General features: G+C 37.0%; 1 protein-coding gene across 6 annotated transcripts in view; it reads left to right on the top strand.

The window, feature by feature from the left end:
* The window catches only part of CCDC30 (coiled-coil domain containing 30), a 283,097-nt gene that overhangs the window by 222,682 nt on the left and 45,900 nt on the right, over positions 1 to 14,515 (top strand). For 5 of the 6 annotated variants that reach the window (XM_058303777.2, XM_058303779.2, XM_058303778.2 and 2 more), the window contains 3 exons: positions 1,080 to 1,242; positions 12,223 to 12,335; positions 12,713 to 12,766. In XM_058303777.2, the coding sequence (XP_058159760.1) occupies positions 1,080 to 1,242; positions 12,223 to 12,335; positions 12,713 to 12,766 (330 nt within the window). The remainder of the gene's footprint in view (positions 1 to 1,079; positions 1,243 to 12,222; positions 12,336 to 12,712; positions 12,767 to 14,515) is intronic. The other variant, XM_071217504.1, reaches the window with a different exon arrangement.

The raw sequence follows: 14,515 nt of genomic DNA, 5'->3' as shown, positions 1-14,515 counted from the left end.
ATTAAGGGAAGGTTAGGAAGCTGTGATAGCACATGGCAGGGATACCTAATCTGGTCTAGAGCTCCAGAAAGCCTCCCTAAAAGAAAGATATTTAAGCTGAGAGTGAAATAATTGGTATGGGGGAACTAAGAAGAGCACATTAGGCAAAGGCAGGCCTGGAAGTAGAAGACAGGGGAAAAGCTGGAGTTCGAGGGGAAGAGTAAGTAATACAGAGGATGACTTAAAGAAAGTAAAAAAAAAAAAAAAAGTTCATATTGGATTAAAAAGTTTTGGGAAGAATAGGCAGTAACAAGAAAACACGACTAGGAAGGTAAACTCTAGTCCTAACAAGCCACTAAGAAGTTTGGACTTTATTGTAAGAGTAGTAGGAAATCACTAAAGGATTTTACACAGAGTAAGTGGCTCAGGTACAATCAGTGAATTCGATGAAATAAAGGGAAGGAGGGTTGTTGGTATGGAAGTGGGGAAAGAATGGAAGAAGGCAAGCCACAACAGTCCTTGGAGAGCCTGCACTTAGATCCAGAAACATAAGGAGAAGAATTAGGACTCCATATGAAGGAACAAAGGACTTTTGGCCTTTTTGGAGAATAGTGAATTTATTCATCAAATGTAGGCTTATTCATGATTCGGCCACAACAGTGCTAACATGTGTGCATTAGTATCAACAGTAGTTTGTAACTAATAACCCTATACTGAGCCCAAATGATCAAGGGACTCAACATGTAAAGCAGTGAGGAAGACTAGAATGTGGTATTTAGGACTTGAGCCCTACCTCTGTCTTGTCCTGGCTGTGCAACCTTGAGGAAGTTAATTAAACTTCTCTGTGCCACAGCTTCCTCATCTGTGAAATAAGGAAAGTTATTTCTTCCTGATGGGGTTGTTTTGAAGAGTAAGAGGGGAGAATTAAGAGAGGCCTCTATCACAAAGGAGGCTCCCTGTTTTGTCTCTATGAACGCACACCGTACATTATTGAACCAAAAATAAATCCCTTGTAGTGATACAAAGTTTTAGGTCTAAGTATTTCACTTACAAAGCATTGCAGTTTGCAGTGTGATTTAATATATAGTAATTGCCCTCAGGAAACAACTGGATCAGAATGTAAATGAGCTACGAGGGCAAGTGAGAATCTTGCAGGACAAAGAAAATCAACTGAAAATGACCAGTTCGCAACAGCAATCCAGGATTCAACAACAAGAGGCTCTACTTAAACAATTGGAAAATGAAAAAAGAAAATCTGATGAGGTAAGAAAGTAATTGGTAAGTTTCTCAATTTTCCTATTCCCATAGACCTGAATAATAATTAATAGTAACTGATTATTATTGAGTGCCTAATACTCATTGTTTCAGTCAAGTTTCGGCCAGTTAAATAGAATCTGCTCTAGGTATTTCAAGCAAGAAGGGTTTAACCGTGGGAATAATATGCTTACCAAACTATTGGAAAAGAGGACTGGTGGGGGCGGGGGCGGGGGCGGGGTGAGTAGAAGGTCAGAAAGAACTGCTGCAGGCTTTCAATAAATCCAGTTCAGAAATAACAGAGAAGATACCTCCTGCAATACCAAACTGAGGGATTTGCGGGAACTCCCCCAGAAGCTCCTACAAATGCTGTCTGCCATTCATTTCCCCTTTAGTGCTAAAAGAGAGTAATGGCATTTTTTTTCTCTACGCTTCTCAAATAGTGTGCAAATGCCTCTCATTTGCAGAAATTAAACTAGAACCCTACTAGAAAGGGAGTCTGGAAAATCTTGCAGCACATGAGAAAACTTAAAAGAGTGGGGATTGTTTGAGCACCAGCACAGTCCACTTTGGATACTCAGCATCCATACAATCCCTTTTTTGTTTTTTTTAATTTTTTAAATTTTTATTTTTTCATACAATCCTTTTTACCCATATAAAATCTTTTAAACAACAAGAAAAGTATTGTGTTTCTATCTAATATGATATACTGTCAGTCATATAAATAAACACTACCCTCTATGCCGAACAAATGCCATACAATGGGTTATCGTAAGCAACAAGCATTTATTGGCTCATGGTTTTGAGGCTAAGAGAAGTTCAAAATCGAGGCATCAGCAAGGCACTGCTTGCTTCCTGACGACAGTGGCATTCTGGCACTGGCTGCAAGCTGCCCTGGTTCCTTGGCTTTTCTGTCACATGGCAATGCTCATGACAGCATCTTCTCCTTTCTCTTCTGGCTTCTGTTGACTTCTAGCTTCTTGTTGCTCCTCGTGGCTTTTCTTCCATTCCCAATTTCCTTTGCTTATAAGGACTTGAGCCATATTGGAATAAGACCCACCTTCTTTCAGTTTGGGCACACCTTAACTAATGACATCTTCAAAGGTTCTCTTTACAAATGGGTTCGCACTGACAGGACCAGAGGAAGGAACGTGAGCATGCCTTTTGTGTGGGACATGACTCAATCCTCAACACTCAACCTACAATGAAACATCAGTGTCTGTGATCATTTAGGGATGAAATTAATTCTACTAATTGAGTGTCAATATAAATTTAAGTTTAAGATTGTAAACTAAAACTTAATTATAGGGGAGCAGATATATTAATAGCTCAAGTGGTTGAGCTCCTGCTTTCCATGTACGAGGTCCTGAGTTAGATCCCCTGTACCTCCTAAAACTAACAAACAAATGAAGAAACAAGCTCTCATTGGGGAACGGATGTAGCTCAAGTGCTTGAGCACCTGCTTCCCATTTACAAAGTCAATCCCCAGTACCTCCTAAAAACAAAATGAAGCAAAACACACACATTTTTAAAAGCTTAATTACAAAGTTAGCCATCAATAATAACACACATTTTACCAATGGGGTATTGGTGTGAGAAGCCACTCCCACTTCTACCTCTTGACTCTTTTCCATGTATTCTGGCTATGAGATAAACAGTATCATATTTTAATCACTGGTCAGAAGCTTATATATCATGATATGGGACAGTACCTCATCCCTGTAGGGTATTGTCACCTAGCAACATAATTGTATCTTCAAAAGCCCATTTAATTGTTTTATCAGGTTAATTTTTTCTAAACAATGGGATATATGGTAAAAAGAAAACAATGAACCTCATGTATATGAGCCATTCTTTCACTTTTTTCCTGTAAAGTAATTTTCTTGATCAGAAGCAATTTTGTGTGGTATATCATGACTAGAAATAAGAAATATGGGGAGTGATTGTGGGAAGGTAGCAGAAGAGGAACCCTCAGGAATCAGTTCCTCCCCAAAACAACTATTGAACTGACAAGAACTGTCTGAATCAACTATTTTGGAACTACATTAGTCTACTGAAACACTGTGTAGCGTCCAAAGAAGAGCTAGAGGAAGAGGCTGGTAAACTGTGGTAAATCCTAGTGAATTACATCCTTCTTAAAGCAGCTACCATCCCCCACCCCCTGGCCTTGGACGGGCAGCAGTGGGGACTGCAGCCCAAACTCTTGGTGCAGGAAGCTGGTGCCAGAGTGGGATGAAAAGAAGTCCTCCAAACTTTTGGGTGTGTGGTCTAATTGCTGATCACTGCTTTTAAAATGATTGGCTTGTGCATATATTTTATATAAGAAAACAAAATACCTTAGGAATACAGTTATTTGGAGGGGGGTTAATTTCCCTTTTTAAAATAATTTTTATTTCAGAAGTAGTAGGTTTACAGAAAAATCGTGCAGAAAATACAGAGTTCCTATATAAGCCCCACTTTATTAACACTTTGTGAGGAAATTTCCTTCAATTCCTAGCTTTCTAAGTTTTGTTGGTTTTTAAAAAATTGATCACTGCTTTTAAGTTACTATTTCAGACCGCTGGGGGCCAGCCCTGAGGGCAGCCATTGTTTCAACCCACTTCAAGCAAAAGTGTCAGAGGAATCTTAAAGCCATTACACTTCCTAAAAACTACACAAAACAGTTAAAGACCATTAGTAACTGTGCAAGTGCTGGATCAAGAAAACGCAGCTGACATTTTCTTTTTTTTTTTTTAAGCAAATCAATTTTATTGATACATACTAATAAAGCATACAGTTTATCCAAAATGTACAATCAGTGGTAATGGTTTAATCATAGCTATGTATTCATCACTTCACTCATTATTAAAGCATTTTCACTATTTCAATAACAATAATAAACAAAAAACAGACAAATAAGAGACTTCCTTGCATTTCAATCTCTGTTTCCCCTGTTGTGCATAGCTGCTATTTCTGGCTATTCTTGCACAATTATTTATTTGTTTATTAAGCAATTTCATTGCAGTATATTCACATACCATATGATCTATCTAAAGTGTATAATCAATGGCCTTTTTTCAGCTGTTAAAAAGTCCTTTCTCGTATAATTTCAAAATAAACAGAAAAATAGATTGAAAGAAATTACAAATTTTAAAAAGAGAGTAGAAGGCTACACTAGAGTTAATATAATCAATTATAAAAAATAAATAGCATACCAACAAACTTTTACAAATATAAATAAAAATTCAAATAGAAATTATAACATAATTCTAAGTTTTATAATTACAGTTTTAACTACTCCATATAATAATCTTTAAGAATGAAATAAATTTTTGGTTTAGTTATTTAATTTCATTTAGGCCATAATTCTTTCTAATTAAATTCTTACTTGGGAATTCTTCACATCTTGTTGGAATGAATTATGGCAGGTAACAATTTGCCAGCTCATAATTTTATGAAGCAGAAAAACTCAAAATTTTGTTCAATAGTAGTCATGCTAAATCATTGATTTAGATAGATTATTTTAATTAAAGAATATGAATAAGAAAGGGTTAAAGAAAAATAAAGTATCCAAAAATATATCTCTTCTCCAATCCTCTTTAATTAAAAGCAAGTGTTTATTTTGTATGAAAAAAATTATAGAATACTGATCACAGTAACAATTTGCCAGTTGCATCTTTTTTAGGAGGCACTGGGAACCAAACCCAGGACCTCCCATGTGGGAGGGAGGCACCTAATTGCTTGAGCCACATCTGCTCCCTGCTTGTTGTGTCTCTCATTGTGTTTCCTCTTTGTGTCTCTTCATTGCATCATCTTATTGTGTCAGCTTGCCATGCCAGCCCATCGTGTTAACTCGCTGTCTTGCTCATCTTCCTTAGGAGGCACTGAGAACCCATCTCAGGACTCCCTTGTGGTAGGTGGGCACCCAACTGGCTGAGCCACATCCGCTTCCCTCTAATGTATTTTTAATCTTATCCATCATGTCTTTCATTCCTATAAGATCTGTTACTTTTCTTTTCAGGCTTTCAATTTGTTCTTTATCCTCTCCCAGTGTTTTGTTAATATTCTTTATTTCTTTAGTCATATTTTCTATAAATTCTTTGAAGTGATTTAGTAGAATTGTGTGGTTATCAATGATTAATTGTATTAAATCCTGTATCTCTTCAGGATATTTGGTTTGTTCTTTTTGCGGGGCCATCTCTTCCTGCTTCCTACTATGTATTGTAATTTTTTGTTGATATCTGGGTATCTGAATATGTTGGTGAATTTACTCTGATAGCTAATTTCTTTCTTACCTATTGCTTTGTTTTTCACAGCTATTCTTTGATATTTGGTTCAACTTATTCTCAGTCTTTAAAATTGCCCAGTTTAAGTTTTTGAAATAAGGCCAGTGACTCACTAAGGGGGTGCAGATTTCCTGGCAGGGGTTGGAGACAGAGCGTTAACAGTTTTTGTCCATGCAATTTCAGGACTGACCAGTAGGTGGCGCCAGTCAGTACACCTTTCCACAAGGCTGTTTCAGTCTTGCTTTCCTGTGTTCCTGTGTTGAATCTCCAAACTGGAGATTCAAAGGAGGCTCTACTTGCCAAATTCACTGAAGAAAAGCACCCTGACCTCCCATTTTTCCTTGAAACAGCTGGCAAGGAGAAATATGTCTGTTCCCCTCTAAGCTGCAGTTAGCTAGGTGTTTTACCCTAGCTTAATATCTTGGGAGTGGGGGAGGGGAGCCCTTCCCAGCCACCAGAGGAGCCTGGTAACTCACATTTTTCATTTTTGGCTTTTTCATCTCTCTGTCCCCCACCCTCCTGGGAGTCGTATAACCCTGTCCTGGTCTGCTGATCCACAAAGCAGGTCCCTTTGACAGCTTTTGGCTCTTTTTCTATTTTTTTGTGAGAGCATTCTGCTCTGCCTGTTAGCCCATTGTGATTTTCCCACAATTCTCCCAGCTGATAATTTCTTGAGTCTTGATTTTCTTGATTCTTGAATTTCTTAAACACCCACCAACTCATCCTATGAAGCCAACATCACTCTAAAGTAAAGCCAGATAATGATACCACAAGAAAAGAAAATTACATGCTAGTATCCCTAATGCATATAGATGCAAAACTCAACAAAATACTAGCAAACTGAATCCAACTGCACATTAAAAGAATTATACACCATAATCATGTGGGGTTTATCCTAGTAATGCAAGGGTATGTCAACATAAGAAAATCGGTTAATATAAATTACCTCATTAACAGAATGAAGGAAGGAAAACCCCACATGATCATCTCAATTGATGCAGAAAAAGCATTAGGCAGAATCTGCTACCCCTCTTTGATTTAAAAACAACAACAACACACACTTAGAAAACTAAGAATAGAAAGAAACTTCCTCAACATGATAAAGGGTATATATGGAAAACCTACTGCTAACATCCTACTTATGGTAAAAAACTGAAAGCTCTCCCTCTAAGATCAGGACCAAGACAGGGATGCTCACTCTCTCTACTATTATTCAACATTGTACTGGAAGTTGTAACCAGAGCAATAAGAGAAGAAAAAGATATAAAAGGCATCCAAATTGGAAAGGAAGAAATGAAACATACCTTGTTTGCAGAGGACATGATCCTATATCCATGTAATCCTGAAAAATCCACAACAAAGCTACTAGAAATAAATGAATTCAGCAATGTGGCGGGGTGTACAATCAACACACAAAAATCAGAAGTGTTTCTATACACTAGTAATGAACAATCTGAGGAGGAAATCAAGCAAAAATACTATTTACAATAGCAACTAAAATAATCAAATATCTAGGAATATATCCAACTAAGGATGTAAAGGATTTATAGGTAGAAAACTAAAAAACACTGCTAAAAGAAATCAAAAGGAGACCTAATTAAATAGGTCATTCCATTTTCATGGATTGTAAGATAAATATTGTTAAGATGTCAATTCTGCCCAAAGCAATTTATAGACTCAGTGTAATCCCAGTCCAAATTCCAGCAGCCTACTTTGCAGAAAAGGAAAATGCCATCATCAAATTTATATGGAAGGGTGAGGGACCCCAAACAGCCAATGCCATTTTGAAAGAACAAAGTTGGAGAACTCATACTTCCCAATCTTAAAACTTATTACAAAGCCACAGTAATCAAAACAGTAAGGGGGAGTGTGTATAGCTTAGTGTTTGATTGCCGGCTTCTCACATACAACGTCCCAGGTTCAATCCCCAGCCTCAGTACCTAAAAAAAAAAAAAAAAAAAAAAAACCATTATGGTACTTAAAGCCTCAGCCTTGCCATTACCACTGTCCCGAGATTGCTGAGCCCAATCTTTCTGCCACCTACTCTGGACACAGAGCATCCATTCATGGATAAAAATGAGCTGGTACAGAAGGCCAAACCTGTAGAGCAGGCTGAGCGATATGATGGCATGGCAGCCGGCATGGAGTCTGTAACAGAGCAAAGAGCTGAATTATCTAATGAGGAGAGGAATCTTCTCTCAGTTGCTTATAAAAATGTTGTAGGAGCTCTTAGGTCATCTTGGTTATCTCAAGTTTTGAGCAGTAGATGGAAAGTACTGAGAAAAAACAGCAGATGGCTAAAGAATACAGAGAAAATTGGGATCGAGCTAGGAGATATCTTCAATGATGTATGTCTCTTTTGGAAAAGTTTTTGATCCCCAGTGCCTTACAAGCAAAGTCTTCTATTTGAAAATGAAAGGAGACTACTATCTTCCATGGCTGAGGTTGCTACTGGTGATGACGAGAAAGGGGTTGTGGATCAGTCACAATAAGCATACCAAGAGGCATGTGACATCAGCAAAAAGGAAATGCAACCAACACATCCTATCAGATTGTGTCTGGCCCCTAACTCTTCCATGTTCTATGAGATTCTGAACTCCTCAGAGAAATTCTCTCTTGCAAAGACAGTTTTTGATGAAGCCATTACTGAACTTGATACATTAAATGAAGAGTTATGCAAAGACAGCATGCTAATAATGGAATTACTAAGAGACAACTTGACATTGTGGACATCAGATACCCAAGGAGATGAAGCTGAAGCAGGAAGAGGGGAAAAATTAACCAGCCTTCCAACTTTTGTCTGCCTTATTCTAAAATTTACACAGTAAACCATTTGTCATCCATGCTGTCCTATCAGTAGTTTCTTTGTTTACAGTTTATAACAGGTGGCTTATGTTACTTCTATTTGAATTTCTGTATTTCCCATGTGATTTTCAAGTTTAATATTACAGGAGTAGAGCCACTTAACATTTAGGAAGTTACCTGTTTTCATCTTAAGGTGACCAATATGGGGATGTGAAGCTTTTACCTGGGTTATAAATGTTTGGCATAGTCCTTTGGATGCATTGTGGCTTCACAAGGGTCAGTGTTAAAACTGCTTCCATGTCTAAGCAAAGAAAACTGCCTGCATATTGGTTTGTCCTGATGAGGGATAAAAGGGATAATTGGTTCCAGTCACAAGTGTAGTTATTGCTGGTACTTTAAGGTTTGGAGTACTTTCAAGGCTGTGGTAGAAATAGATATATCCTGTGGATATTATATGTTGAACCATGTGTATCAATGGAATATATAATTTCAATGTGCGCACCTTTGATTATAGCTGCAGAAGTGTTTCTTTTAGACGAAGTTGTGACCCAATTTACTCTGGAGATGGGCATAAATAATTCATAGTCCATTATTTGTAAAGTTACCTGTTGTTTGCTTTATTATTTTTGCTACACTCATTTTACTTGTGTTTAAATGTTTCAAGCAACCAAAGAACAAATGTACAAGGAACAATGCAGTAAAAATGATTTGCTTGATATCCATTACTTCATGTATATCAGCACAGCAGTAAAACAAAACAAAAAAATCGATGTATTTAAATTTTGGGTTTTTTTTTTGTTTTTGTGAATTTTTTATTATTTGCCTAACATGCATGTGCTGTAAAAACAGTTAACAGGGAAATAATTTGATGATGGCTAGCTTTGTTTAATGTCTTATGAAGTTTTCATGAACAAGTCAAGCATAATTGCTAAGAAACATATATTAAGTTGATATAAGTGGAATAAAAGAGTTATGATTGGATTTTTCAACTACTTTCTTTACAGCTTTTCATGTAAATCAGTCTTTTGGTTCTGAAACTTCTCTAAAAGAAACCATACATTTTTGGAAATTTATTCCTTATTCCCTTTTGACCACTAATGGGCTTTTACCAATTCTAAATTATAAAGTTTATCATAACAAAAATACTACTCATGTAACTACTGTTCCCAACCATGCCCCATTCTCCTTTCTCACCCTTCTCCCCCGCACCCCCCAACCCTCCCAAAAAATAAAGTTTCCATTGAGGGGGTACAGTCAATTGGATGAATGGAACATTTAAATGGGTATATGGTATTTTCTAATTTAGGAAGCCACAAGTCACAATGTTCTTGGCCCATCGTGATGTTGGGTAACATTAACTGTAAGTTTTGTGCTTCCACTTTTGGTTTTTAATAATTTCTTGATACTCTTGTAGGCTGCCTTCGATTTTGATCCTTTATTCTTTCTATTTGTCAGGTGCACGGGATTACCTTCCTTTCTTTAGTCTTCTTCTGTCTGGTCACCAACCATTCCTACTTGGTAACCATGTACTTGGAAAAAGGTCACATGATCTTTCTGGCTCCACTTAATATGATACTATCCTACTTCCTTGGCTTGTATCCCACAAACTATTTTCCTTATCCTATTTACTGCAGCAAATCTCTTCTTAGTTGATGAGCTTAAGTTTATCTCCCTTTAAGCACTACCTATCTTGAATGGCCTGCAATTGTCTACCTTAAGTCCTTCCTTTTCCTCTAGTCTCTAAATAATGATGGGACTAAGTTATAACCAAAGTTCACCCTACAGACTATTTCCTCAGTACCTTGCGGAAAACACCAAACAAAAATACCATTTTAAAAGAGTTGTATTTTTTTCCTCTTAGAATGTAGGGACAATGTTTTCTGTATGTTCTATTGTGCCTAGTACACTGTAAATGCTCAATAAATACTGACGATGAGAGGCAGTAGTCTCAATGATAAGGGTGAGAAACTGAAATCCCAAATTCTGTTTTGGTGATGTTCTATTATGACCTCAGATTAAATTGGGAAATGTTGACCCTTTTGGAAAATTGTCCCAAATATTACATTCAAATAAAAGTGCAGTGGAGGCCTTGGGGTCTTTCTTTCAAAGAGAAAAGATCTCTCACATATGTATTTGGGACAACATAATAATGCACCTTTTACTTACAGCTCTTTATTTTACCTTATCTATTGCTTTCCTCTGATCCCCAGGCCAAGGAGGTACTCATAAGTGCATTAACATAGTCAAATGTGGCAAGCCACATTCTTTGGATGTCTCAGTTCCACTACAACATTCTTTGTACCAGTCACTTGGTCTCCCGAAGCACTTCATCTCAAGCAACTATAAATGATAATTTAATTTAATCATTTAACCCTTTTGCCATGACATGAGTACTGGTGACAATATCATATTGCCTTCAAATCTAACCAGGTCAGATAACCAATCCCAGAGTCCCATCTTTGAAGATCTGTTCATTGGAGCCATTTCTGGAACCAGATATTTTATCAGTCAGTGTTAGGTCAGGAAAACAGTTTCTACTTTATGTACTTAAAACTGGATGATTTTTAAAATAGGGAATCAGATGCTAATAAAACCATTGGAAAAGCTGGGGATGGCAAAAGTCAAGGGAAAAAACTGATGACTTTCAGAAAATCTGAAAGTGTAGGAATTATAGGCAGCTACTGTGATCTCAGAATCTACAGACACTCTAAGTGTCATGTTTGCCTTTGACCTCAGTTCTATCTGCCACTACTGGAATAGAAAAATGCTTTTTTTTCTTCTGTCTTGCACAAACAACTCTTACTGGCAGAATCTAAGGTGGAATACTTCAGGCAGGAAGGCTTAGAAATACAGTTTTTAAGCTTCCAGCCCCTGTCATTTAGGTGATATATCAGAAAGGTGGGGATGAGTACTAACTGACAATATTTGGCATTCATACAGTATGCTATTTAATCCTCACAACCACCTTAGAAGGGAAAACATATTTTACTTATTTTACATTATTAGCCTTATATTCTACATGAGGAAACTGATATAGAATAATTGAATTACAAAGTTACAACAGCTAATAGGGATGAAAGTGGGACTGAATACAGGCCTGTGCCCTTAACTTTTCTTTCTCTGGTATAAGAGAAAACATGCTGGAATCAAGTTCTTGTCTTGCTTACCACCATATCTCCAGTACCTGGAACAGTACCTGGCCTATAGATACCCAACAAATGTTTGTTGGATTAATCAATTATTTATAAAAACATATTTTGCTGCTAATTCTAAAATAAACAAATACAAAAAAGAGATCCAAAAGCACACCATCACAACAGCATTCACTAAAATCTTTCTTCTCCTCAATTCTCTACTTTCTCACAATCCTCTGGAGACTCTCATTTCCAAAGTCCTAGAAATTCTCCACTCATATTTCCTCACCGCCATCCCATTGTTCTTCCTCACCATGCACTTGTGCTCACAGACTTCCAGCAAGCTATGCTCTTAACCCGATTCTACCATATGGAAAAGGTAATTTGTCTTAAGCTTTCTCCATTTTTTCTCCCTTTTCTCTGCCTCTCAAGTTCTGCAATGGAGGTGGGAAATGGAAGTGATCATAAGTGTGTAAACTATGTGTTGGTGAGGCTGTGGACACCCACCTTTTTTAATCCTTTGCAAATTATAAATGAGTATGTGTCATAACAAATTAAACCATTCCTTTGTGCTGTATGTTCACTATTTTGACCATTTGGTGCATGAGGCTTCTGTATTTTAAGTTATGTTGTTAGACTAGATTTGCAGAAAGTATGAACTGTTTTAAAGCTGTTAATACACATGAGTTTGCTTTTTTAGCAGAAAGGCTTTATCAATTTAATCCTCCTCAATTGTCATACCTTTGCCAGCACAGAATACTCATTTTTTTAAAAATGTTTTTCAGCACCTCAAGAGTAACCAGGAATTGTCAGAGAAGCTGTCTGGGTTACGGCAAGAGAAGGAAGCCCTTTGTGAAGAATATGGGCAATTTTTGAAGCAGCTTGATATCCACGTGAGGTAAAAAAAAACAAAAAGCAACAGTTCCCTTGGGAAGAAAACTGTGTTGAGTAGCTGCTTCCTACTCAGTCAGCTCCAGGGCAAGCAGGGGGATGCTCACTGAAGCAACCCTTTAAAAGAGTCCACATAGGTTTCTTTTTTTCCCAGAAGTTCTAACCATAGAGTTCTGCCTAGAGAGATGTGGGGCTCAATTTCTTCCCAAAAGAGTGAGGGAAAAGGACACTAAACTTTACTGAGCTCCAGTGATATTTAATTTCTTGTTTTCCCCTAAATAGACCTTACTCACTTGTCTTCAGGCTTTTTTCTCCTCACACACCTTCCTCAGCCTGACCACCCTCTCTACATATCAAATCTTTATTTTAACTCATTATTTTCAGATTAGGAGTCACCTCCATGAAGAAGTCTTTGTTGACATGCCCAGCCTTTCCTGGGTGAGGTACCCATTCTTTTTGTTCCTATAGTCCTTTGTGTATGCCTCTCAGTAATTATTTCAGAATTTGCTATGTTGTTTTTAAATAATGTACTTTACTACCTGCCTTCCTCACCAGACTGTAGACTCTTCAACGGTATGGGCCATGGTCTTATTCATTTTTTTATCCACAGCCCCTGGTTATATAGTAGGTGTTCAGTAAAAATTTGCTTCTGAACTTCCTGCTCTTTCTTTCACTTCCTGCTCATCATTCTACTATATTCCCTCCCACTCTTCTCCTCTCCGGAGTGTAGCATATTAAGTTCAGAGTGTGGACTCTAGAGTAACACTGCCTGGATACAAATCCTGGCTCTGCTAGAAACTAGCTGTGTAACCTTAGAAAAATTATGTAGCTTTTCTGTGACTCAAACCCCTCATCTTTAAAATGGGCAAAAATAGCAGTGCTTGTTTCATAACGTTGTTGTGAGGACTAAATGAGTTAATATATATAAGGCACTTAGAACAGTGTCTTCCACCCAGTAAGGGCTATTATTAATATTTATTTTCATTATTTTTAGTTCTTTCTGCACGGCTCACCTCTCTGCTCCCAGCTTTGCAGTCTTCTGCTCTCTATTCCTTATATAGGTTGAGATTTCTTATTCTCTTATGTTCTTACCTATCGGCCTACATGATGGTGGCATGATGATGGTATTGATAATGATTTAAAACCATTGTTTATTGCTTGATAGCAAAGAATACTTTTTAAAGAGTTATTGGTATTCATTATCTTCATTGAGAAATGTAGAAACCATGGAAAAGGAATGTGCTTGGCTCCATTCATGAGGCTAACAGATCTAAGACTAGAACTCAATCCTCTGATAACCTATAAAGTACTCTTCCCACATTTATGGTACTACTTATGGAAGGAGAAGGACTGAAGTACTAGATCTACACATATATAAAAATGCCACAATGATTCCCAAATGAATCAACACTGAATATTACTAACATATAATATACTTATATTTGTATATATTATGTGCGTGTGTATATATATACATATAAATACATATATATAATATTAGATAACTAACAGTGTCCAAAGGTAAAATGACATTTGATCTTGAGGCAGCTAAAAATATTTTCATTTTACAAATAATAATGAAACAACAATGCAAATTTTTGAATGAAAGAAAAATTACCCAGAATCCATCCCATGTTCACTGTCTCTGTGCATAAACATAATTTTATGACTTTTACTATCATAGCTTAGATAAAATTTTGTATTCTCTTTCTTTTAATATCTTGACATAAGCATTGTGCTTTCTTGCTACAATCTTTGAATTTGTCTACTTTTGTAAAAAAAAAAATTTTTTTTTATATTATTTTCCTAAGGCTGATGTAACAAATTACCATAAACTGGGTAGCCTAAAAGAACAGCTATTTATTGTCTCTCTATTCTGGAGGCTAGAAGTCTGACATCAAGGCATTGGCAGGGCCATACTTGCTCTGGAACCTATAGAGGAGTAGCCTTCCTTGCCTCTTTTAGTTTCTGGTGTTTGTTGACAATCCTTGGCTTTTAAATGCATGACTCCAATCTCTGCCTCCATCTTCATATGGCAGCCTTCCTTCTGTCTGTGTCTCTTATAAGGACACCAGTCATATTAGGTTAAGGGCCTACCCTATTCCAATATGACCTCATCTTAACTAAACTAATTACATCTGCAATGACCCTATTTCCAAATAAAGTCATATTCTGAGGTTTTGGAGG

This window comes from Dasypus novemcinctus, chromosome 9 (assembly GCF_030445035.2).
Source record: "Dasypus novemcinctus isolate mDasNov1 chromosome 9, mDasNov1.1.hap2, whole genome shotgun sequence".
Taxonomy (NCBI): Eukaryota; Metazoa; Chordata; class Mammalia; order Cingulata; family Dasypodidae; genus Dasypus; species Dasypus novemcinctus.
Note: the sequence above shows the minus strand (reverse complement) of the source record. Positions and strands in the feature narration are given on the sequence as shown.